A 26,866-nucleotide genomic window follows, 5' to 3' on the forward strand; every position below is an offset into this window, starting at 1 on the left:
ACTCCATTTTCCGTGGATTTCTCAGGCCCCACGGGTCACACAATCCTAATATAGATATGTAATTTAGCATAGTCCTAAAAGATCTAGGCTTAGACTGTCTTTCAAGGGATGAAGTGGAATCTAAATTAAGTTCATAAGTATATTAAAATCACCACCTATAATGATGTCTCCACCTACCAATAACAGAGATTGAAACAGAGTTTCATATATCTGGGGACTGTCCTCTATAGGGGCGTAAAAACAAACAAAAGTAATTGGAGTACGATGAGATTTGAATTTGCATGAAAACCAGCACCAGCGACCAAGAGGATTGCTTTCTGTCTGGACAATCTCAGTCTCTAAATTTTTATAAAAAAAAAGAGCAACTCCGCGTTTTGAACCCATTGCGCATGAGAAACCCCGGAACATAGCCCAGGTTTTAAACATATTAAAATCCTCCTTTTTAGAAGCAGTAATATGAGTCTCCTGTAACATTACCACTGGGGGATTTTCAGTCCTAATCCAAAATTCTATTGCTTGCATTTTTCTACCGTTATTCAAACCATTCACATTAAATGATACCAATTTCAACCCCTTATTGAGAGACATGATACATGATTTACTGCAGAAAATAATACAAAGATTTTAATCACAAAATACCTTATTTCACCAAAGTGCCTAGCAGGTGAATTTTTACAAAAAATAGTTCTACTGCAATCAACCTCAATTTTTCCAAATTTTTCCCCCATTGTCCCAACCCTCACCCCGCCTTCACCTGTGGCCTTCTTCTTCCTGTACTCTCCCATGCTGGCCACTGGTGCTCTTCTCCTATCCTAGAGGTGTCTTGGTATAACGCCCCAAAATATCCTGCATTTTTCTGTAGCACTGACTACGAATTGACCTTGTTTAATGGCCCTTGATAGAATGGTCTCTCTTATTCGGATATCGGCAAAATTCAGCAGGATCGTACGAGGGAAAGCAGAATTGGGAAAAGGTTGGGCAGGTACCCGATGAGCTCGGGTAATCGTCAGGTCACCTTTGAACTCCGGTATGACTTCATGTAGCAAAAAAGAGGACACCCATTTGACCATATCAGTCCCCTCAATTTTCTCCGGAACCCCGACTATTCTGAGGTTTGATCGACGATTAAAGTTTTCAAGTTCATCAAGCTTGACTTCTAAGGCCTTAGAAGATTTAGAAGTACTTTGACCATCCTTTTTAACCTGAGACATCTCATCCTCTAGGACTGAAATCCTAGCTTCGGCTTCCTGAAGGCGGGGAGGAAGAGTGGATACAAGGTCCTCAATTTTTTCCAAATGATTCTGGATCCCAACCAATTGCTTGACTTCGCGTATCTCATCTAATATCATATTTAACATGTCTTTAACTGATAGTTGCAGTGACCCGACCTTCTGGGTGGTTTCTAAATCCATGTCTAGAATAGGGCTTAGTACTCCCGCCCCTTCAGTTGAGCAGGTTGTCGTGTAAGTAACGGCTGAGCCTGCTGGATTATCTGTATTATGCATTGAAGCGGTGACCACCCCTGCTAGAGAAGGTACTGCCTTTAGATTTGAAGGATGAGACGGCGGTGCATCGGCATTAAGAGATAAAACATCAGTCTGCGAGGGCTCTGTATCTGAGACTGCAATTGCTAGGCCAGGGCCGGGGTCTGGATCAGAGATGGTTATAGCAGAGTTATTAGCAGTTAATGAGTTGAGCTTGGCATCAAAAAGAGGAAAGTGTTTCAATTGCTTATTGGTAGTCATCGTACTTCTTAAATGTAGATTACCTTCCGAAGTCTCTAGGTGTACTTCCAAGGTACTAATGTTCCCAAATGTCTCTTCCTCAGAGGTCACAAAGGAATCCTCCTCCTTGCCTTCTTCAGCCGCTAATCTGGCTGCTGCTTCTTCTTTCGCTTGGAAGCGACGGGCTCTGGCTCTTGCTCGAACTCCAGGAAGTTTGCCCATTAAGGTGGTGCTATTCTACTCCGTTACGTATTCCCCCCCCCCCCCCAAAAAAAGAAGAAATGTCGGTGGAAAATGGGAAATATAATCTACTTTATTTCCGCAGCTTTTGGTTTATTTTTTCTTTTTTTGGTGAGGAGTCTTCACCTTTCTAGCAACAACGCCTCTATGGCTGTGCCACGCAAACTTGGAATCCTTACTTTCCCAGAAGAAGCCACCTATAAGAGGATATCTGTAACAGTGTCAGTTTTCAGCACGTAATTAAACACAAGCTCCAGTGCCGAGCAATTAGCGCACAACCAAATAGTTGCCGAGTACACACCTCCACCTCCTTTCAGTCCATCTCAGCCCAAAATTCCAGGGAGTAGCACATAGCCCAATGATACAGTCACAATGCTGTAGTCTCTGTAGAAAGAGTTTCCGTTTTTATCATGCAGCGCAAGGGACAAACGCTCACCGTGCTCTGTGGTCTGTACTCTGAATGCTTGCACCAGCTCCCGTTCCCGGTCTCGTTCCCGCACTCGTCCCCGCCGCTGTTCAGGGTCTGCCAAACGAGCGGAAATTACCGTCCTCCTCAGTGCCCTGCCGCCGCACAACCACTGAGCCGCGGTACTGCCCCAAGTCACTAATCACAGTCGGTCAAGCGGAAAAACGCCGGAGCCCGCATCAGCCTGGAAATCCAAAGACGCCTTCTACACACCGCTCGTATTCCACCATGGCTCTCGCTCTCGCTCTCAGGATGGGAGGGGCATGGATCCGGTGGATCAGGTGAGGTGAGCACAGCTTCTAGGAGGAGGCGTGGAACTCCACCATAGCCGGTAACTTTACAGGAAAATTTTTAGCCTGGCAAGTAAAAGAGCAAGCAGCCTCCAATATGATTAAATCCTTAAAAGATCCTGTTACTCACATTGAAACATTCGTTCAGTCCGAAATAAATTCTAATATGCTTCAACACTATGACAGAATTTATACTATAAATCACATTATTGATCGCCAAAAGCTATCTCATTTCTTAGGGCGACATGAAATTCCAAGTCTAACCCTAGAAGATCAAATACGTATGCAAAAACCATTTTCTAAAGCAGAATTGGAAGCAGTGGTAAAAGACCTTCCATTAGGTAAAGCTTGCGGCCCCTACGTCCTCCCTTCAGAGTTTTTTAAAGTTTTCCTTAGCTCCTTTAGTGATTTATTTCTGCTATTATTAAACTCAATGCTTGAAGGAGGGCAAATTCCTGAATCCTTCCATGAAGGTACAGTCATTAGTTTTTTGAAAAAGGGGAAGGAACCCAAAGATCCGAACCCATATAGGCCAATTACCCTACTAAACTCAGATTATAAAATAACCACCAAATTGTTTTCGCTTTGTTTCAATTATTTTACGGCGGAGTTGATCCATCCCGATCAAAACGGTTTTATCACAGGCAGACAATTATTTACAAACACACATTTTTTAGTTGAGGCATTAGACTACTTTGGTTCACGGGGGATACAGGCCTTGGTTCTTTTGTTGGACGCAGAGAAAGCTTTTGATTTGGTGGTTTGGGACACACTTTTCTTTATTTTAAGAAAGTTTGCTATTCCACAACATATCAATAATTTAATACAGAATCTGTACACGGGTGCTAGAGCAAACATAATTATAAATAAAGCAGGCTCAATAGCAGCACAACGTGGCACCAGGCAAGGCTGACCCTTGTCACCTTTTCTTTTTGCTTTTTTTATCGAACCACTAACAGTTGCAATTAGGAATTGTCTTCAGACCACTCCACCAGTCCCTGCCCAAGATCAAACTCTACGCAGATGATATCATGTTACTAATTAAACCCGATCTTGCATCACAGACTCATATTCTCAACATTTTTGAAGAGTTCGAAACCCTAGGAGGCTATCGAATTAATACAAAAAAAAAGAAATATTGGTTTGTGGGGCGACAGACCCAGTCCTCCACATAGATTTACAAGGTTGCGTCAATACAAAACCGAAAAGATATTTGGGGATCCTGTTCTCCGCTAATATCCTGGACTTATATTCACTTAATTTTGTTCCCTTAATTAAAAAAGTTCAATTAATGTTTGCTCATTGGGATCCTTTGCCGTTATCTATTCTTGGCCGTACTGCTTTGATTAAAATGTCAATCCATCCACTTTTTAATTTTTTATTTTCATCAATTCCAGTTTATGTGCCTGGGACTTTTTTTTCGAAAATAGAATCTGTTTTCCAAATTTATTTGGGCGAATAATACGCCTAGAATAGACTTATGGACTTTAACTGCAGAAACTGAATATGGAGGTCTTTCTTTAACAAATTTGAAAGATTATTATTACGCATACTTTGCGCAGTACCTAGAGAGATTCAAAAACCTAAACCCAGGTACCGGGTTTTTTATAAAAAAAAATTTTTGATTTGATATGTTTAGAAATCAAAATTCCATCCCCTTTGCTTGTGCTGAAATCACCCAAATTGGTTTGTTACAAGACCCTAAATTGGTTCTTTAAGCGGCGCGATGCTATGCATAAGAGATATTCGCTTCCTCCTATTCATTTAACAACTCCTTTAATCGGGGCCTTTTCTTTTTTAAGAATCAAAATTGATCCTATTGTTATAGAAAACTGGGGGCAAACAGGGTTTAAAACATTATCTCATTTCTTGGGGAATGGGACCTGGCTCTCTGTCAATGATATATGTCTGATTTCCGGTAATGTTTTGTTAATCGGGTCCTACACTAACTTGATCTACCCTACTTTGATGCAATTAGACCCCAGTATTATTACTAATAATTCCTCTCCATTAGCCTTAGATCTTTTTGTTAACGATCAGGTGAAGAAACCTGAGGCATGGAAACAATGCCTGATACAGGGTCGGGAGGATGCGTTGACTATTAAAGTTATCCATAAATGGCTTACACAGGAAAACCTAGTACTATCAACTGAAGTATGGAAAACTATTAATCCACTTAATTTCTGTGTCATGCCTGGCGCCAATTGGCGTTGAATGCTTTATTTTAGCAAATGGCTACTATACCGCACACCAGCAATCATTGCCAAAATGTATAACCATGCATCTGCCAGTTGTTTTAGACATTGTAAGTGCGTGCAGGCCAATTGGTCTCATATTATGGTGTATTGTTCCAAAATTAAGTTTTTTGCTTTTCTAAAAACGTATTATATGTTATAAATTCCATGTAATGCAAAAATGCTTTTATTTGGATATGATCCTGAATGCACATTTACAAGCTATTTGTCAAAATTGATTTACATTATAAAGGCCGTTGCTAGATCTTTATTGCTTCAGAATTGGTTTTCAACAAAAGTTCTGATGTTTCAAGAATGGTTTGAAAAAATGAAAAGGGTTAGGAAAAGTGAACAATTATATGCTAAAAGAGTTGGGGGTACAAAAAAATTCGATCAAATTTGGGGATGTTATTTTGAGTAAATTGCTACATACTGGGTTAAATTAAAAATGAATGTAATTATAAGCTTTTGTGGAATTTTTACTTCGTGATATATACTGTACAATACTGAATACACTTCAATAAAAAAATGTTTTTAAAAAAAAACTTTCACAATGCGCAATTGTCTTTGGGATGTTTGGAATGCTTTTTTGTAAGTGTTCCTCTCACCATTTTATCACCCAGCGGCCTTTTTCCCATTGTAGAGCTGCAACTGTGTCTAGACCATAGTAAATCAAGTAAATAAACACATGGCGTCTATTTCGGGGGTCGGGGTGGTAAAAACACAATACTATTTACATGAAATTTCAGGCTAGATGGTGCAATCCAGTACTGCGTTAGCTGCCTTATACTAAATTATCATAAAATGAAAATGATAGCTTATAGTGTATAGAAACTAAGATTTCTCGTGCCTAGGATACACAATAGCATGGGTCAAGATACCTTCAGTCAGTTTGTCTACTACTAATCAAGTATCAGAAAAAAAGAATAATCCAAAATCTTTCACTTAGGGTACATGTGACAAAGAGGCACCTATGGCACAGGGAACTAAGCATCTGTTAGCATCTTTGCAATGCTAGCGTGCTAGGAATGATAGCAGATTTAGAATGGTACGACTCTGACCAAAGAAAACGTAATATATAATAACAAGAGGAGCTTAGAGGGAAAAGAAGGGTACTGTTAGGGAAAGCCCTCCACTCAATGAAATGCAATCCAAAAATTCCCTGTACCCAGGACTCGAGTTAGCAATTATCTAGCGGGCATGAAAACAATCTCCACTAGAATTTTCTATAGTAAAATTCTGGATGTACCTCTTCGTAATTCTCTAATTAGGTATTTATTGTCTCTAATGCCCCACTGTCCTAAACAAACACTTCGTTTGTAAATACTAATAAGAAAAAAGGGGGGTTCACTATGTATTCAACTCGGCGCGACCAATAATGTCAGCCGAAATAGGACTACACAAACACCCACACATACACACTTAGTACCGGAAAAAATGTGTGGCGGAGAGGAAGGCACCTCACGGGCGAACACCCTCGGGGCAATTTGGTCAGATGTTTACCAAATATTGTGCCCCTTTCTCATCATAGGTGACCATTCCTTTTTCCAGAATTTGTGAATCAAGTGAAGAAGAAAGGTTAAAGAAAAGGTGCAAAGCAAGGAGTTTAGAGCATGGCTCCTAACAAAGACAAAACAGAGTGAAGATAAAATCAACAGTCAAACCTCCTGAACCACTTTATTACTAACTGAGGTCTGGGCTGCTGAGTTAAAAAGGCTGGTAGCTTATTGTCGCATACCACTACCTGCAACCAACATGTTTCACTGCCCGCTAGATATTATGGCAGATTCATCAGGGTTAACACTCTGTTGCTGCACCCACTTCAGACCTCTTTAAAACCGGAAGCTGCCGAGTTGAAAAAACAAATATAAAATGAAATTAGAACCCATTCTGAACCTAAACATTCTTAATGTTTAAATTCTTAAATCAAAACAATATCCTCCACCAGTTTATTTTGAATAACAATTAAAATAAAGGTGAACTTTACCCTGGATCAGCTATGCTCAATCGTACCAGCTGAAAAGGCAATTCTCCGCCTTACTGTCGGTTGTCGTGTCAACCTATAAATCATTTAAGGGCAATAAGTACAAAGATAGCATGCCCTTATCGTCATATTTCAGTACTGTGCTGATCTCACTTAATGGAGTCCTAGTCCCTCCAAATGTATAAGTTCACACAGAGTAAACATAATGTATTTAAACAGTGTATGTACTATCCATGTCAGACCTAATTATGCACAGAAAAGGTATCTGACTTAACCCCATTCTGGCATTTACTGAGGTTAATAAATTTGGTCACCCGACTGGAAACGTATAATATAAACTCTTTTACCATTTCCAAATCGTTCTGTACTGATGTTAATGAATTTGGCACCCCGACTGGGAACGTATAATATAAGCTTTTTTACCGTTTTCTAATCATTCTGTACTCAAAACGAAATGCTCACAAGTCAAAAAACGGTGTTACAGCGCTGTCCCCATTGCCTTTGTTCGAGATTTAAAAGCCCACCAAGTGCGAAGAAAACGCGGGCCGGTAGCACAAACAGCAACCCCGACGGGCCCTCTCCTTACCGTACAGTCTATGATTCGGCGCCGTGAGTCATCCCAGGAACATTTCCGGGATGGACTACGCGCGATTTAAACACTCTGCGCCATAGCCCAAACAAAGCACTCCCCGATCATGTGATCGGGAGGCCCCTGTCGCGTGTTATGGTACAGCGTAGAGTTAATCCAGAATGTGGAAATAGCCAGCGAATGCGGGGGCCATTTTAAAGTAACAAATTCGTTAACTGGCCACGTATATTTTACCATGATCGTTGCAACACAGGGTATTGTATATCATTAAAGGTGTTATCGCATTAATCACTAATAAACTGGTGTTTGTGAATTACCAACATTTTTTAATTGAGATGGTACTCGGAAAATATCTTTATTGCTAGGATAAAAACAGGCAATGGTTACCCCAGCTTATGCCACTATCCGGTTTTTGATGTTAATATGATGGAATGCAATTAATATTTAATGTGCTATCACAGATAGTTGTTTACATTCAGAATGGAGCCTCAAATCTCACTGGTGTGCAGCCATTGCCTTATTATTGGCATATAGACAATGATTGATTACCCCACCTAATGCCACTGTCCGGTTTTAGATATTAACATGATGGGGTATGATTAATCTTATGGCATTTAATGTACTATCACAAATAGTGGTTTGCATTCAAAAGGGAAACCTCAAATCACAATAGTGTGGAGCAATTTGTATTTATTATATATATCCATGTTGCAAAGAGAAAAATTCACAGTATTTCATTTCCAATATTTCTCATATTGGAGCCCTGTGATAGAGCACAATAGGATCGTTCGTACCTGTCAATATTGCAACTAAGGAGGGGAAACGGCAGCATAGGGTTAAGCTTATTTTGATGGTAAGTAAGTTATTTAATTTTGTTCCACTCAATAATTTCATTCAAACCCTGCTTGTCACTGCCCTCTTTAAAAATCCATTTCGCTTCCTTTGTGATCAAGATTGATTCGGCATTTGTCGGATTGCCCCTCACTGTCTCTAACACTGTCCATGTAAAGCTGTGTTTTTCTTGATGACAGTGTTGAACCAGTTTGGTTGTGAGTTTTCCTGCTCTGATGGTGCTAAGATGTTCCTGTATACGGACTTTTATTTTCCTCGTAGTAAGTCCAATGTATTGTAGGCCACAACTGCACAGTAAACGATAGACCACATTGGTGGTATTACAATTACTGAATTGGTTCAAAAACCATTCTTTTCCTGTGGACAAAATGACACTGCTACATCTTTTGGTCAGTGGACATACTGAACACGTTCCACACGGGTAGTGTCCCTTCGGTATCGTTGTGGAGTCATTTCTCATAGGTACCCGGTCCCGGGCATGGACAAGCCTGTCCTTAAGGTTACCTGACAGTTTAAAGGCAAATGTGGGAGGGTGCATGGAAAAATCTTTACTATTTAGTAAATCCCAGTGTTTTCTAATAGACTGCCTGATCTTGGTGGCCATAGGTTCATAAGTCATAACCACTGGGAGGCAGTCCTTTTTCTCTTTAGTACTCTGCTCGAGCAAGGCACTACGGGGGGTATTGAGTGCCCTCTTTCTTGCGTTCTTAACAACTTTGTGGGGATAGTTACGCTGTTCTAAAACGTAAGCCTGCAGATTTTACCCCCAGGATGAATAAAAAACAGTCTGTACCTTGTTGATATAAGTGAAAATCCTTTACAAAAGAAAACCCAAGAGGAGGGCCTGGCCTCTTCCTGGCAATGACTGGTAAAGATCGGCCTGTCTTAGCCCAGGCACATGCCCGGGTGCATCCCACACTGCTGGGGATGCCAACAACTTTTGAAGTGCCCAAAACGAATGAAAAGCCTAGTGTCCACCTCTCCTGTTTCCAGGCTTTCTGGGTGTTGTGGTCCTTCCCTGTCTCAAAAGGCAGTCCCGCTGTGCAGGAGACGCCAACACTTTTTGAAGTGCCAGAGTGGCGCTTAAAGCCTAGGACCCGTTTCTCCTCATGGGGTTTGTGTGTTGTACTCCTTTCTTTTCCCAAAAAGCCACACACCCACATGCCATTGGAAGACTCCACACATGCCCCGAAACCTCCTGAAACCAATTTTTCCCATATTCAGAGACATCACAGAAGACCAGCCCACACCAGTCACTTGGTTCAACCACGCCCTCGTGAACTTCAGCATACTCATCCTGCATCCCCACAGAAACACCATCCCAAAATCTTGACAACTGGACTGGAACAAGATCTACGAAGCATCCTGGTCTCGAACTCCTACATAATCAGCCTCAACACAGCCATCTCCCCAAATCAATCTCCAACGTCAATGCTAGGATCACCATCTGCGGAGACACCCTGACCCCTCACAAAGCCACAAGAACTATACTGCAAGAAAGCTGGTACAAGAAAGTGCTCAGGCTCAAAAGAGTCCACTGAAAGCAACAGTAACACAGACTGAAACAAATTCCCGACAAAATCAACAAGGGCACCTACAAATCTCCCCTCAGATGCTACCATAAGTTAATCAGAGCTACCAAATGCTTCACTCTCACGAACACATCAAAAGCAGCACCACAGGGACAAATAAATCTTCACCACAGTGAAAGCTCCCTTTCCAGCAGCAAACTCCAACATGATAACCTCCCACTGAGGAACTCAATACTCTTGTCCCTATCTTCAGCTGCAAAATCACCAGCATCTTTGACAGCTTTGAGCCCCAACCAGACCCTTCCATGCTCACAGCAGCCCTTTACATCTCTGCCAACACCCAGAGGACCATCCTGACCACCTGGCCCACAAAACCCACTCAAGAAACCATAACAACCATGCAGTACGTAGACTCTGGAGCACACTTGGACCCTTCTTCTCACCAAATCTTCATCAAAGGACTGGATCCCATCAGTGAAGCCCTCACCCTGCTCCCAGTGCTTAGTTTGAGCCTGTGGCTTCCAGTGCTCGGCACCAGCACTTTCTTGTCAACACCAGCACTTGTGACAGTCTGCCACAACTTTGCACTGTCTGGCTAATTTAGAGATGACCACAACAACAGTCGATTATTAATTTGGTACATATAGAGAAATTGTATTACTTACTACCCAAGCCACTCTTTAAAGCTTTTGGGGAACTGAAATGGGTTGAATTATCACACTTGTAGGAGTGTGATGGTTAATAGTTGTGTTACTATCATTCGCAGCAGAGCAGGGGTGTCTTATGTATGGGTTTCACCTTTGCACTGTGTTAAGTAGGCATGTGTTAGTTAGTTTTAAAATCCATTTTTCCTTTCCTGCTGCCTCTGCACACGACACATTTTGTTATTAATGCTTTTCGCCTCGTTGGGTATTTTGTTTTACACGAGAATAACATGTTTGCTTATAATATCAGTCTTGCTTGGTAAGCTATGTCTGTACAGTGGGTGACGAGGCCTTCAAGGTTATCTCAACACAGCGCTTATTGTTTGGATTGTTATGTGCACAGAGTAAACATAATATGGATGCAGCTGTGGCCAACTTTGGTTTTAGGCGCAAATGATATTGCACTGCGTAAGGCAGAAGACACACACTTGATGAATATCCGTATGCAGAGTGTTGGTGTAGGAGATGATGTGATCAATTTCCACTGAACCTAAAGGTATGGGCCCGCCCTTCTAAACCCAAAGATACCTTCTGTAGATATAATATAATATACTAGCTAGGAAGGGTAAACTGAGGTTCTATTTAGACCTGTTTCCTTTAGCATTTTAAAATGCTTTCACCCTTTGTATTTTATGAAATAGTAACTATGCTTTTAACCTTGATCTTTATAATATGTTTGCTTGTATTAGCGAAGATACTGCGTTTGAGAACACTGCATTAGAAATAAACATTTTAAACTTGCACGTGTCCTCATTGACTCCTTGTTCTGGATTGATATGTTAGTATAACAAAAGAGTGTTCATGTGTTCCACGTTACCTGAGGTTCTGGGTTGTCTAAATCATTGGGGTTTTGTTAGTACCAATGAGACACTGATTTCTAGTCTGGTAGGGGATTTTGGATACTAAGGTGAGTTTTGGCACACCCTAATTCACTGAGGTTCTAAGTCTCTGTGCACAGTTCTGTGTAGGAGCAGAATCCCTGCTACAGGGGCAATGTGATTTTCAAGTTGGGCTGGCCTCCTGAGGAGAGCCCTGGCATTTGTTTTTTCCAAATTAAGCACTGCCTGATCCTGAATGACTCAAGAGTCACAGCAACCTACCCGGAAGCCTGGAAACACATCCCAGTACTTAATACCCCCACAAAAAACCCTCAGCAGACTTTAGCCAATTACTGGCCTAACAGTCATGGAAAAGATGATAAACGACTAGCCATCCACAAAGGGCAACCAGTTTCTTGATACCACTTGGTATGGCTTCAGGAGTAACAGACTGCCCTTATTGCTGCCGTAGACGACATCTGGATGATCATAGACAGAGGTGATACTGCAGTCCTCCTCCTACTGGACCTTCGACAGTGTCCCAACCCATCCTTATCCAGGAGTGCTGAAAGCTAGTATCCAGGGACCCACACTTGACTGGATTTGCGCCTTCTTGACAGGCCGCACCCAGTTGGTCAACCTGGCCCACTTCACCTTGGGTGCCGTCAACCGAATCTTTTGAGTTCTAGGAGGATCCTTACTGAGTGCTGTACATGACGGCACTGCCCAATATCCTATGCACCCATGGAATCAATATCATATAAGCTGACTACACCCATTTCAAACTTTCCCTCTCCAAAACTTTCCCTCTCCAAGAAGATGCCAAATGCTCAGACCACCCAACACAGACAAGACTGAAGTAACAATCTTCTTCAAAGACAGCTTGCTCTGGAACTAATTTGTTGCCTGCTGAACTTGGTTCCACACCACTCCATCAACTAAAGATCTTCTGGAAAGCTTGAGCTGATAGCTGTTCCCCTCACTGGCTACATGTTCTCCCCTATGAATCCTTTGCCTGCTCCGCTTTTTCTGTGCTGCCAATTGCTAATGTGCCGGTGCTCTATAGGGAGCTCACTTGCTGCTAGACCGCATTAGAGTTCCATTTGTTCTTTTCCCATTGTGCCTCAATCCCTGAGGCCTGCACACTTACTGCATATCTTGTGGATGTACTACACACTGGCCTGTCTCCTTAAAAACTGGGCAAGTGCATAAAGGGTATAAAGGATCTTTGAAGCTTCTATCCTGAGGCTGAGCTCCAATTACTACCTACCTAAAAGGGTGGAACCCGTGGGGACTTTGGACCCCCTCTGTGGTGTTGCCTGTACACATGTATTACTTCAGTCTATATTTCCATGCCCACTATGATCAACACTGAGCTCAATGTTTTGTTCTTACTGCAGAGTACTACATTTTGCATCCTAACGCTCTCTTCCTTGGTGTGAAGCGAATCTCTTTCCCTCTCATTTTGCTGATCCAAGTCATGGCAGATACAAAAGAGATGGCGCATAGAGGGATTCATAAAGGGACCAAAGAATTGAGGGAGCAAAAGACAGTTCAAAAGTGCTCCAAATCTGACCCTTCCCCGCCAGACTCCATAGTGAAAGTAAAACAAAATTTCTCCAAAAGCACACATATAATATAATAGTGACTCAATTCCCTGCATAATTTGACAGTAAAAAAAAAAACGGGGAATGCCTTCAAGCAGAAATGGTGGGCTTGTGACAAGATGTTAAAGCTCTGGCTAACAGCATGGAACAGGCAAAATCTAGAATCAGTAGAAGGGAAGATAACCAAAACTCACTAATAAAAAAAAACTGACTTCTTGGCACGAAAGTTGGAATCACTCGAGGGGCTAGTATGGGGCTTGGAAGATGGAAATAGAAGAGGCAACCTAGGGATTTTTGGCCTCCCTGAAAATACAGAGAGCAATGCTGAATCGTGTGCGTCTTTCCTTGAATCCTGGCTTTCCGAAGTGTTAAAAATCTTGTTTGATAAAGACTTTGAATTCGTGTGAGCGCAAACAATTCCAATTAAAGCTGCCTCTATGTTATCAAAGCCAAGCGCCCCCATCTTCAGACCCCTTGGATACCAACTAACAGAACTGATTCTGGTTGGCATGTAAAGGATGAAAACCATAGACTGGATGGGCTATAAAGTGGGATCTGCCAGGATTATTCAAGATCTATAGTGAATTGCAGGAAAAGATTTGTGGCCCTCCACCCGGAGCTGAGATCCCTAAACTTTATGTTCGCCTTCATTGCGCCAGCAAAAATGAATCTCACACCTGCGGACCGCACTCAGTCTATAAGGAGCCTAAAAACTTGGAGACCTTTGTGAAATACTTGCAGGAATCATGTATGTCCCATTAGTCTTACTCTGCTCTAGTTATTTCATTGATGGTTTCTTCCCTTCTATTCAAGTTATAGACCCGTCCTGGCATAGATTTCACCATACATGGGATACTATGCTTTACCTGTTTTTAGACAGCCCCTTAACCTTTTTCACATTTTCATAATGGTGTATCTTCAGATAAGACCTTCTGTGGTCACTTTAGAATGGTTTCCACAGCGGAGGTTGTAGACAGTTTACTGCTTGAGTATTATATCCTGTTTTGGCCTTACTCTTGTGTTATATCAAGGCTTGTGAGGGTATTCTCAATGACTGGTTTAAAAAAATGCTTTTCATGTTTCGCGCTCACCCAGCTTTCTGATTTTCTTTTGCCCAGGCTTTGCGCATATTGCTTAGGTCAATTTCCTGGCAAGGCCTACATGGCTCCTGTCTCTTTGTTTTGGGGTGGGCAAGTGGAGGGGGTGGGTGTTTGGTTTGGGTATTGAAAATGGGGAGTTTCACAGCAGACAATATGGATTATGTGTTTATTGCATCTCTCTAATCCTCTTTCTCTTCACTTCTCTCCTACCTTCTGCCTACCCTCATCCCATCCCTAGGATTTTACTGCTGGTTGATATACGGCTTTCATAAGTTCGCGCTAGTCTGATGGCATTGTCCTCTCAAGATCTTATACCTCAAAATGAAAGGTCTCAATCACCCAATTAAATGGAAAAAAGTCCCAGTCCTACAAAATTACTAGAGTTTGGGGTATCTTTTTTTGTTGTCAAAATATATGTTCCTATTCTTCGTGTACTGTCTTTTTGGGTCTTTCTAATCTGCAAACTGCCTAGGGTCAGCAGGAGTATCCTAGGAGGGGAATTCAGCCTGCCATATGAATAACAAAACCCTAGATTGAATCCCACGTTGCCCCTATAAATCCACTCGCTCTGAGAGGAATCCATAAACTCTGTGAACACATCAATATGGTGGACATCTAGAGCTTGCATAATTTTACTGGCAGCAACTTTGCCTTCTATTCCCACTCCCACAACACTCTGTCCAGAATTGACTACTTATTAGCCAGCAAAAATCTAGGCCAAATGGTCTTCGCTCCTATCATAGAGCAATCCTCATCTTGAGTCATTTGTGCATTAACTTTACTATATTAAAATCCAAATATCTTGCCAAAAGCTGATTGTGAAGAATGAATGATACCATGCTTTACATCTGAGTTCTCTAACTCATTTTTTTTCACACCATTAAAACACTAGACATTGATATAGAGATGATCTGGGATGTGATGAAGGTAACTATTAGGGGTGAGGAACTTCGTATTATGGAAACCAAGAATATGAATATACGGTTGACCCTCTTAAAAATGCAGGTAAAAAACTGTAAAAATGAAAGAATCTTAGCTCTGGATTTCATCATTGCAACGAAGGTAAAACAACTTAAATGCAAATATAATATTCTAAGTGAGAGTGCTCATGTCCGGTCCACTAAAATTAGGGCCAAAAATCTTTGATCGAAATAAGGCTGGTAAGCATTTAGCCCTACCCTTAAAAAATCAAAAACTTGATTTGTGTCCTGGCCATTAAGGATAAAAATGGCATGCTTCAGGTCAACCATGAAAAATTGTAGAAGCTTTTCAGACCTTCCATATCGATTTGTATAATCCATCCCATTCTGGTAGTAGGTACAACTCTGAAGCTTGTCAATCATATCTGGACTTGATTCAGTTACCTTGACTTGCGGACAAGGACTTTGTTGCTCTTAACAAGCCGATTGATACAAATGATAAAACGAAAGCTATTAATTCCATAAAATCCACGAAAGCGCCGGGTCCAGCTGGCTTCCTGGACACTTTTTAATCAATTCTACCAATACATTTTATAAACTCATTTGGCTGATTTTTCAATAAATTTGAATTGTTGGGCGAAACCACAAGGTCAGTTTAGAAGGTAAAGATCCATTAGAGATTTAGAATTTTTGTTCCATATTGTTACTCATCACAGATTATAAAATGTAAGTAAATTACTATCCCTCAGACTAGAGAAATTACTCCCCTCTTATACACCTTTCCCCCTGGTTTTGTAAAGGGAAGGTTAGCTGCAGGCCTTATTCATACCACTTGTCACATAATACAAAAGGCTAAACTGATCCCTTCTTCCACCGTGGCCATGGATGTGGCACAGGCTGTTTGACAAAGGCTCATGGACCCTCTTTAAATCTGTTTTGAAAACATTTAATTTGGGTGAGGTTTTTATATATATACATGACTGTGAGTTTACCAAAAATTCCTGGCTTGCATCAAACTTAATGGCTGTCTGTCAAATATATTTCTCTTAGTGCAAGGAACCAGACAAGGTTGCTCTCTACACCGCCCCACCATTATTTCTCCTCTTAATAGGACCACTTCTCCTGGCCCTCAGAAAAACAAAAAAATAAGGGATATCAACTTTCATCGCAGCCCTCAAAAGCTGTTGGCATATGCCGAAATCTTGATCTTCTCATCCGAGAGAGATTCAGCAGTCCCGGAAGATCTTACCATCATTTCCAAATACACTACAGTGTGAAGAAACTCCTTAAAGTAGGAAAAAAACAAAATGTTTCCTTTAAATATGCTTTGCCTCTCAAATTTAGCTACGCATGCTAACCTAAAATGGCAGCAGTCTAGATTAAAACACCTAGGCATTACATTCACTGATGCAATTGAGGACACCAGAATGCATATGGAGAACACCATGCTAGCTAAGATGAAAAAACAAACATGGTCACCTAAGTTTATCACATGATGGGGACGCATAGAAACAGTTAAAATCCTTTTTCTTGAGCATGTTCCCCGTAAATATGACTCTTTTTACAAATCCATAAAATTTATTTGGAGGGATAAACGAGCAACAATGTCACTATTGAAACTCCAAACAAATAGTTAAGGGTGCCCTGAGCCTTCCAAACTTAGAAAGTTACCAATGCTTTTCTGACCAAGCTAGCTACTTGGTGGCTAAACTCAGACTCCCCTGCTTGGGAAGACATTGAGGCAGGCCTAGTTAGCCATCTTTCTCTAATCAACACCCTTAATGATACAACAACTTGACCCACAATAAAGAGGCTCAGAACTTACCTCGCTATGGTTAAACAGTGCCAATAAATCAATTCCACCCTGACCTTCTGGAAAGACTGAACTGCTCTTGGCATGCTTCATATTAAAAATCTTGGTGAAAACCGAAATCCCATTTCCTTTGCTATGAGTTGATAGTTTAACCTCCAAACTTATTACTTCTATAATTTTCTGAAAGTCAGCTACCCTATGGAATCGCACTCATCCCCACCCTGCCGCTTGCCTCCACTTCCTCGAGAAACTTTCAAACTAACCGTATACATATTCCCAGACATATAATCCAGCAAAAGAACTCTAAGCCAAATAATGTCTATATTAAAAAAAACATGGAAAGGCTCTTGCTCTCGATACATCGAAACCTTCCCTCGCTCCTTCTGGAGAAGAAATATGGAACTCCCCCCTCCATCACAAAATCTATCCCTTACTTCAGTGCAAACATTGGACCACCCACAGATGTTTCTACTTGTCTGCACGTCTAGATAAGCAGAATCAGAGACCTTTTTGGCATTGTGGATCTTCTGGTGATTTTGACCATGTAAATCTGTACTGCAAACATGTTAGACCTCTATGGAGAGAGATTGAGGAGACCCTCAGTATTTTAAACATCAAACTTACCTAAAACCATGTTATTGTTTATTTAGGAATCCTGACTTGCAAACATTGCCAGCTCTTAGACACCTGGGATAGTTTTCTGCTAGATATTTTGTTTTCTAGCGGTGTGAAAACCATCTTGGCAAACTAGGAAAACTATAACCTCTTTCAACACACTTGGTGGGCTTTCATGAAATGCTCACAACAGCATACACAACTTCGAATACAACAAAAAATCTTCTTTATTATGATCATAATTAGATTTTATTTAGATATAAATCATCCATGCACAGCACTTCCTAAAGTGCATGTTCTCGTCAACCTTATGTTCTCTCCCTTCAATCTTTCCCTTCTCCTCCTTTCTCTCTATATTCTGGTTTTCTATGGCTCAGTCTCTAATCCAGTAATTTTTATACTTTGTTCTACCTTCAAGAGCCAAGAATATGCCTTATTTGAGCTGTGCTTGGCTGTATGTTAGCTCCATTAGTGTTCTCGTAAATGTTAATAAATAGCGTATCAAGGTGGGAAGCTCTGTTGTGAGCACAGTTATTGGTAACTACGTGACATGTCTGATTTGTATGAATTGCAATCTGTTCTTTAATATGTGGCATTATGTTTGTGAAAGGTGCTTTTGGGAGCCATTGGAGAATTGGCGATATGCCACCTGGGCTTTGTTGGGCGTGGGAAAGGAATAAAGTCTATTGGCTTATAACGCATAGTACTTTTACTATTATGTTGATGAAATTACAGCATTGACTGTCAGGACTGCAAATACTTATTTGGCCTCAATGACTTTAAAATGTTGCACTTTTTGCTGTATTATCTGCGAGATGGTGTCATTCAGGCATGCTCACTGTGAACGGTGGTTATTACTAATAGTAAAAATTAATGAAGTTAAGTTTTCTCAAAACCCACATTTTTTCATTTTTTTTTCAAATTGCAGCTTGTGAAACGGAAGCCAAGAAAGTGAACACATGTTCCTTGGTAGAGCATATGTATCCCTTTAAAGAATACATGGATACGTTCATAGAAAAAGGTAAAGTACAATCTAGATTTTGTCAGTGAAATTCAGATTTTATTAGGTAATGAGTCGAAGGATGTTCTGCCTCAAAAACACTACCATTTAAGCAAGTAGGACGTTCCGTTTTCCTCAACCAAGACTCATTTTTTTTGTGATTTTATATATATATATATGCAACAAAAATAAAAAGTTATGTGGGCTTTCCGCCCCTGAGCTTACTAGATATGGAGTTAATAGTATACATTTTCGGCAGGTTCCCCTTGTGCTGGTTATAAGTTGATGGTAGGATAAAGGATCGAGAGAGGAGAAGAAATGTAGGAATAAGTATGGGAGAAGGATAGGACAGTAGTAAATCAAACAATACAATTAGGATTGTCCGGGCGTGTTCTATCTCACTAAACCGGGCTCCTTCCCCGTTACGATGTTGGGTACCTTATGGTGGTTCATATGGGATCAGGTTTTTGTCCAGGGTTTCCCACAGGCCCCTGGAATACACTTTCCAGGGCGAGTATTGTAGTGCCAGACTGTCCGCTCCTCTGAGGTGGGTGACGCAGTTGAGCCATCCTTTGTATGTAATTTTGGCGGAGTTCTTCCAGTTCGTAAATACTAGTTTGATTGCCGCGGTTAGAAGTAGGTCCATTAGCTCTCTCTCACCCTCTGAGGGGAGATCAGTTCAGATAAATGCCGTGGTGAGAGAAGCGAAGTATCCTACAATTTTGCATTTGAACGAGTTATCTATGAAGTCAAACACCCTATCCCTGAACCCCTTGAGTATCGGGCACAGAAAGATGAGGTGTTCTAAGTCCCTTTTGTCCGTGTTGCAGCTCCAGCATATTTGGGTGTGCCTGAGGCCCCCAGTGTATGTAAGCGGTGTGGGGTCCAGAATGTTTTGTGGAGCAGCCAGAGTTTAGTTTGTGCTAGCACTTGGCTGATCTTATTGCGAGTGGAGGATGACCATATGGTGTGTCTCTCGTGGTCACTTAAAGGGGGTTGTGTACGATTATCCTAGTATTCCTTCATTTTGTTGTTGAGTTTGGACTTTTGTGGCCGGAGGATTTTGTGTAGGAGTGAAGCTTTGTGTCCCAATTTATTTATGTTTGATACACACTTGAAGATTGTCAGAAGGGTATCTGCTATTTTGGACTTTGCTAGGGCTGATTTTATCTTCAGAAATCTGTAATTTAAAGTGTCAATTGAATCAGCAATTGTATTGTCCTTGCATTAACTCTGCAAGCTTCTCATGAGATGCCAAAGCACATTTGAAGATTGTGAACACTTCACTCCATGGCAGTAATATGGATGGAAAAATGTTTGTCGTATGTACTGAGTGAGCATGTTTCTGTTGTGAGTAAAGAACAAGGCTGTGCTCTCAGGTTTTTCCCCTGCTCATGTACATGAATGTGAAGCGAAAAGTAGAGAAAGATATACTATGAAAGCAATAGATGCTTGTCTAGAGATGGAAAGAACAAGCCTTGGTAAAGCTATTAGGTCTTGGATATGGACCAGATATTGGCTTTTGCAATTGGTGGAAGTGGAGATCGGGAGCGTGGTTGGAGGTGGAAAAAAGGACAGTAAAAAAGTGATATGGAGTTATTAGTGTTGGCCATTTCAGTGTTTTTTTTCTGTCTGTTGGAGGGGGGGGAATACAGGTGGGTGGGAGGTAAGTAACAGGGATGTGGAGGGTGAGAAATGGAAAAGAAACCGGGATGGGGAGTGGGTGGGGTGGAGGGTGAAACAGATAAGGTGGGTGGGGGGAGTGGGAAAGAAACTGGGAATGGGAGGGTGGTAGAACATAAAGAAAAAAATGAATGGTGTGGGTGGGGGAAAAAGAAACAGCCTGCTATTGCTATTGGATTACGTGTTGGCATGACAGTCCAACTCCATGAAATGTCCAGCACTGCAATGGCCTGTGTAAAAATGATTGTGTAGCTCTCAGATTAATCAATGCATGCAGTGTTAATCCCAAAGAGCTAATATTGGGCCTCGTTGAGAGGAAAAGTGAAATAAAAAATGTTGTGTATTGACTGTACTGTAGGATTTAAGGTGCTTCTTAAGTGTTACGTGAAGGTGAATCGCTGCAATAGGTTTCTTGTCAAATCAGATTTGTGTCAATGTAGGTTAGATTGTAGAGTTTGCACAGAAATAGTGTTTCCTGGAGAGATGAGCGCTGTTTTGGAATCTTCGCAACAGTAACCACATAGTTTCTAACCACAGCAGGTCAGCAACAATGTAAACAAACCATAGCATTTGAGTAGATAAAGGCTCCCTGTACTCTGGTAAATTGATGATTATTTACATCTGGTTTGCTGTAACAAAGCACTTGTAAGTCAAAGGAGATATCTGTTGTACTGAAAGAAAAGCCGTCAGCATGCTTAGGCTCGCTGACTTAAGCACAGAGCTGCCAGAAAGGAGTAGGTGGGGGAAAGAAGAAATAGTACCTGAATCATAGCGCGAACAATGGATGGAGAGTGGAGGGACAATAATGAATCTAAATTTATTGTACTTGGTTCACGAGTCACAGAAAGAAAAGGAAGAAACGCATGGCAAGCATAGCCCAATTAGAAGGTAGCAAAGGAGAGTGATAATGATACCAACGAATAGTAAGCAAAGGGTGGGTTCAAGGCCACTGATGACCACAAAAGTCCTGCAAGCGAGAGTGCATGCCCTTGTGAATGCTCACGCAGGCTCGGTCTGAAATTTGTGAGTGCCGCAAAGCCAGTTTGACAAATGTTTGGTGCTGTGCATTTATTGTAGATACTACAAATGGGTATAGAAGAAGACATGTTAATGCATGCACATGGAATCTACCATTTGAATTGGTATGCATTACATGTTTAAACCACGACAAATCTGGGCATCAGCTTTGCCCAGAGGTGAAGAAAGCTAACTTTGAGCTATTTTGCATCAACTGTTTTATCTATTCAGGCGTCAGTGGTGGAGCAGCAAAGGAGCAATCCATTCCCTAGCCCAGAGATTAAAAGCATTTAGACTGGAAAAATGATAACATTACATCTTGCATATATTTTTCTAAAACGAATGACTTCAGGTTTCTTGTTAGTGTTGGGCATTGTATGTCAATTGCAATGTTTCTTTAAACAGTGTTAACGTAACTGCCACCCAGCATATATAATTAATCAAAAAGTCAGCATTATACATTCAGGAAACATGGGACTGACATGTCAGGTGTCACATTTGCCACTCATTCCTACCACGAGAAACTTTAAAATCGTTTTCAAACCAATCTGTCGACATACACAGAGGATTGGCAACTTGAAACCTACTGACACCTTTTGTAAAGCAAGTATCGAAAACTACTGAAGGAACGGGCAAGAAAAAACCCACAAAAGTACCTATTCTGTCTGCAGGTTGATCCATGGCAAATTTTTATACTGTTCAGGAATTTCTGCTCATTGAGCAAAGCAATAATTCTCATCTGGCTTAAATTAGGAAGTTCTATTTTTGTATCACCTGTTATGCTCCACCCCAACTTTTCTAAAACCAAATTTTGTGTCCAGGATCTGAATGGTGCTGTGGCAACACATGATGGTAGACTGCTGATTGAATCAAACATGAACCCCCAGTCAAGAGCACTGGGTTAAATCCATCATTCATTTGCTCACTACACCACAGCAGTTTGGACCCAGCCTTATGCAAATCAGTTTAGACCCTGCTCCTCATGGGAATTGTCAAGCCCCAACTGCCAAGCTGGGTCCTCCATGAACAGGAAAAAAGCATCCTGGGACGGGCCAAAGGATCTGTATGGGACATGTCAAACTTCGGACAATTTCCAAATCAAAAAGTGTTTTCTATGGAACTTACTAGTTAACAGAAACTGACATTCACAATTATCAACTCTGTGATATATATGTTGGTGACGGTGATAATGCCTGCATTCACGTTATAGTTCTTCTCCCTCAAAAAACATTTCTATTCAGATAACTATTGTGATTTAGCACTGAGGAAAATATAAACTTAGAACCATTTGGGCCCAGAGGTGTCTTGGGCCAGCAACCCTTTGAGAATGTGTACTTTCAGAAAAAGCATCCTTTAAATTGGAGCAACAAAAAAGTGCCCATTTGTTATCGATGGGAAGATCAAGACTGGTTGTTGGTTTTGTTGGTCTTCTGTTCTTGGATGTTGGAACGAGTAAAAGCGTGAGAATGTAATGAAACTGCATACATATGGGTTATGACCTACACAGACCAAAAATGGCTCTTAAATTATTTGTAATTTTTTTTTTCTTTTGAAATATTTGAGCTACACTATTTGATTTTACAATGTGGCTGTTCTTTACAGATAGACTATGAGCATCCTTTCTAGCCATATGACAAGTGAGTAGGGCCTGGACAATGCGTGAGGTTCTGGCAGCTGTAATTTTGAAATGCACCACAAACAAGGGGAATGGAGCGTCAATATTTTATTTGGTCTGGCACGATATTCCGAGCCGAGTTTTATAGGACTCTGGAAGCAAGGCGGGATTCCTACCGGGGTCCCTCTAGAAACTTATTTGGTGAGGAGCCTAAGCTTAAAGTTTTCCTACGGGGGGCCTTCATTCATGGAACAAATTAGTCAGGGGTCACTATGAAATGTTTTTCTTGAAATTATAGGAATACAGTTTAAAGAACTAAGTAGATTTGGGTCTCTTTATGGTCCTGCTTAAATGCCAAGACCTTGGTGGCACTTTTAGGAATTAAATTGGGACTACTTAACACAACCAAGGTCTCGTTATTGCCTATCTTGGTTCAACTTTGTTTTTAATCTTGACATGATTATTAGCCATGAATAAGTGTGGCGGGGTATCCATAGTCCATTTTAATTGACTTCAGTATAACTAATATCCTTTTACAGCCATCCCATCACCATGACATTAACCTGAGCTCCGGCAGGTTCCAGGGTAAAGGAAAAGGAGCTCTGCCAAAGAGTACCCGTTTTTATGGGGGTACTGCAGGACCCATCTAGTGAGGAGCAAGCTAGATGATGAAGCATGCCACCTAGGTGGGTGGGGGCTATTGTACCCTATATAAAAGGATTCCCGAGACCTGTGGCATTATTGCTGACCAAAGTTTTAATACTTCTTTGGCCATACAGTGGAACAGCACACTCCTTTTATTGAGCTGTAAGGTTTAGAATGTGTTTTCATACTCCTGCATGCTTAAATATGTCACGCACTACAGTCAGCATGTGCTGCCATTGATGTATAGATGTATCATCCATAGGGTAGATAGCTTCCATAAACACATTTTGGAGGGTGGCAGGTGATATTTGACATGTTCCAAGCCTGTCATGTGCTGAGTGGTATCGAACTGAGACCTTACATTCAACAAAATGCAGCCAGCACTAGGGATTCTGAAATAGAAATGAAATAATTTAAAAACCTAAACGTAATGGGTAGTCCTGAATGAATGCTTTTATTTCATATTGATGTGTCCCCTGCCTAGCGCATGTACTGGATGCAATGTTTAAAGAATGGTGTGACTTTCATACTAACAAGAACGTCCTTTGTTTTATGCAGCAAAAATTGAACAAGAGGAGGAGGAAAAGTTTTTGGCAGAGGTACATGCAAGGTAGGATCACTCTCTTAAAGCAGATGTGTATTTTTTCACCTTTATTTTATTATTTTATTGCTCTGGGGGTCATACAGTCATAGAATTGCATATTCTTTACATACATATACAGTTGTAGTATGGAAGGCAAAAACATCAGACGTTATAGCCAACATTTTTCTCGGAGTCCCTATGATAGAGCGCAGGCTCACCTGCTCAACATTCTCAACTGGGCCCTTATATCTACGTATACATTAAACAGGTAAACCTACACTCTAATAATTGGGGTTTTTACCAATTGGATTTTTACCATTTATCTTACCAATCCAAGTCACCAATACCTATAGTCCTAAAGGATCAAGAGAGTTAGAGAGAATATAGGTAGCAATAATAACATTTAGCATTTCATAAATAACCACAAACTCTGGAAAGTTTTAAAATCTTTATCTAAGTAAAATCTTTGAAAAACATATAAACATGAAACTCAAATTATTTTCTTATTCTGTTTAGACTAATGTAGAATTTTAGAACATAAGCATTTCAAATGATTTGGAGAGAAAACGTCGTTAAGTAAGCATTAAAACAGATGGTGGGTAAGAAAAAAAAGGGAAAAGAATACAATGACAAACCCACACTTAATAGTTACCTATTCCTGTGTGATGACCAGCCCTGGTCATAGGCTAAGTCAAACGAATAGAATCCCAAAGTACAGGTGCCAGCAGAAAAGAACAGGTGCAAGCCAGAATCCCGACAGGTTACGGACCAAATACCGAGTGCTCCGCCAGCAACTCTGCTCCCGATCACCTATTGAGTGCGTTGGGTCAGTGACCGGTCAGCTATTCAGACAAGTCGGACAATCTAGCTAGCTAATCCTACCCTAGTTATACTCTTTTTCAGGTCAGTGTACCACCCCCAAAGGTTGCAAATGTGTAAATCCCACAATTTTATTGTACAAGAACGAGGTGTAGCCATCACACCATATTTTTCTAGAGGCAACTTGTCAATCATGTATTCATGACATCCCCTCCCATAACTTTATTAACCCATGTTCTTTTTATTCCTCCAGTTAATAAAAATGTATCAAATGTTTTTATTTTAATGAACAATTCTATCAAGCCAGCTTCCTCTGTCAAGGCAAGAAATTCATTCTTCTCCAACTTCCATGTCCGTCTTGGTCATGATTCAAGGCTACAGCTTCTGTGGCTTGAGGACATTTGTCGCACAGGCGCAGTCTCTCCAAAGATGGAGTTCAGCAAAGCGTTTAGGCCCATTCAGTTTATCATGTAAAAATAGAAAAGAACAGTAACACACTGTATACCACTTCTTTCTATTCTACTCCCATTATTTTATTTTATACTATTGCATCGGAGATTATGCGAAACAGACAGCTTAGCAAGGCAGCGGTGCAAGCTTCTTGCAAGTTGGAACACATAACGGCTATTTTAGTTCTATTGCGCAGAAGTAGAAGTTTTCCCTCCAAGCATATCACGTGGGCATGTCAGAAGCATGCGCAGTAGAAACACCCGCATAGCAGCAGACATTTTAGTGCAAGCGGATTATTATTAGTAAAAAGCACATTGACAAGCTTCCCTTAGATATCTATTATGGCGTGTAATGCAATATTAATAAGACAAAACATGTTAATTAGTTCATTAATATTAGCGAGAGGGTTGAGTCAGAGCAAGTCACTTTACGTGTAAAACCTTACTCCATCACCAACATTCAAAAAGGATAGCGCCTGGGTTTTATATTTTTTTTTACTGTGTAATGCCAGCTTAACATATGTTGAGGATAATTAGCCCTTGTTACCATTAACTAGAGAAAGCAGGACCTCTGCCAGGTTAATGGAGGTCCAATGTCGTATATTTTCGCTGGGGTCCCACTTTGATGTTCATAGCTAGTCTCTTATAGGTTGTCAGATTTTTTTAGGCCTCGATTTGGGGGGCTGCAGAGTAGCAAAAAGTTTGCTATTAGTAACGCAGTACATTAGACTATTAATCCATTGTCCCAAGAGTGCATTTCACTAATGGTTCTTGGGTAATTGGTAACCATGGGTTTGCAACTAAGGGGAGTTCCGGTGAATTCAGAGCTGTGCGTCGGCCATTCGGAATAACCTCATCCAGGCCCAGCAGGTGCTGGACACAGTTTGGATGTCGGTCTTGCCTTGCGACCGTGTGGCTGGTAGCAGGGCCCTAATGGCACTGGGGCCCCTAGGTCCATCTCCGGTTTGGAATAAGGGAGGCATGCATCTGGGTAATACCAGTGCCACGCGTAGCTGCATTGTGCCACTAGATAATAAACATGGATATTTTGGATTCCAAACCCCCACACTCTGATGGGGAATAACAAGAATGCTCCAGCTAATACGTGGTTGTCCCTCTCACCAGATGTGACGTGCCAGGTGCGTACGTATTTGTGTACAAAATGCATTAGTTAGGGAAATACGAATGTCATTAAATAGATAGAGCAGCTGTGGTAGGACCGTCATTTATATGATAGCTATACGGGCGTCCATAGAAAGTGGGAATTTGATCCATCTATCTATTCTAGCACTCAGTTTGTCAATCACTGGCCCATAGTTGAGCCACAGTATCTGCTCTTTGTTCCTAAGTAAGAAAATCCCCAAGTATTGTGTGTCTGCCTCACACCAAGTCAGCAGGAACCCTTAGCACGTCTGGTCTCTCACCTTTGTGAGGGGGAAGATCTCAGACTTTTGCTAGCTAATGTGTACCCCCGAAAGAATCTCAAATAACGCCAACTCATGCAGGAGTAGTGCTTGGCTGTCGGCCAGGTGTCTCACATCTATAATACCATCTGCGTACAGCGTTA

General features: G+C 41.1%; 1 protein-coding gene across 1 annotated transcript in view; it reads left to right on the plus strand.

The window, feature by feature from the left end:
- Positions 1-26,866, plus strand: part of LOC147708863 (uncharacterized) — a 678,829-nt gene that overhangs the window by 582,613 nt on the left and 69,350 nt on the right. Inside the window, 2 exon segments of the mRNA XM_086925788.1 lie at positions 18,417-18,509; positions 24,007-24,058. Of these exon segments, the coding sequence (XP_086781914.1) occupies positions 18,417-18,509; positions 24,007-24,058 (145 nt within the window).

This window comes from Lissotriton vulgaris, chromosome 6 (assembly GCF_964263255.1).
Source record: "Lissotriton vulgaris chromosome 6, aLisVul1.2, whole genome shotgun sequence".
Taxonomy (NCBI): domain Eukaryota; kingdom Metazoa; phylum Chordata; class Amphibia; order Caudata; family Salamandridae; genus Lissotriton; species Lissotriton vulgaris.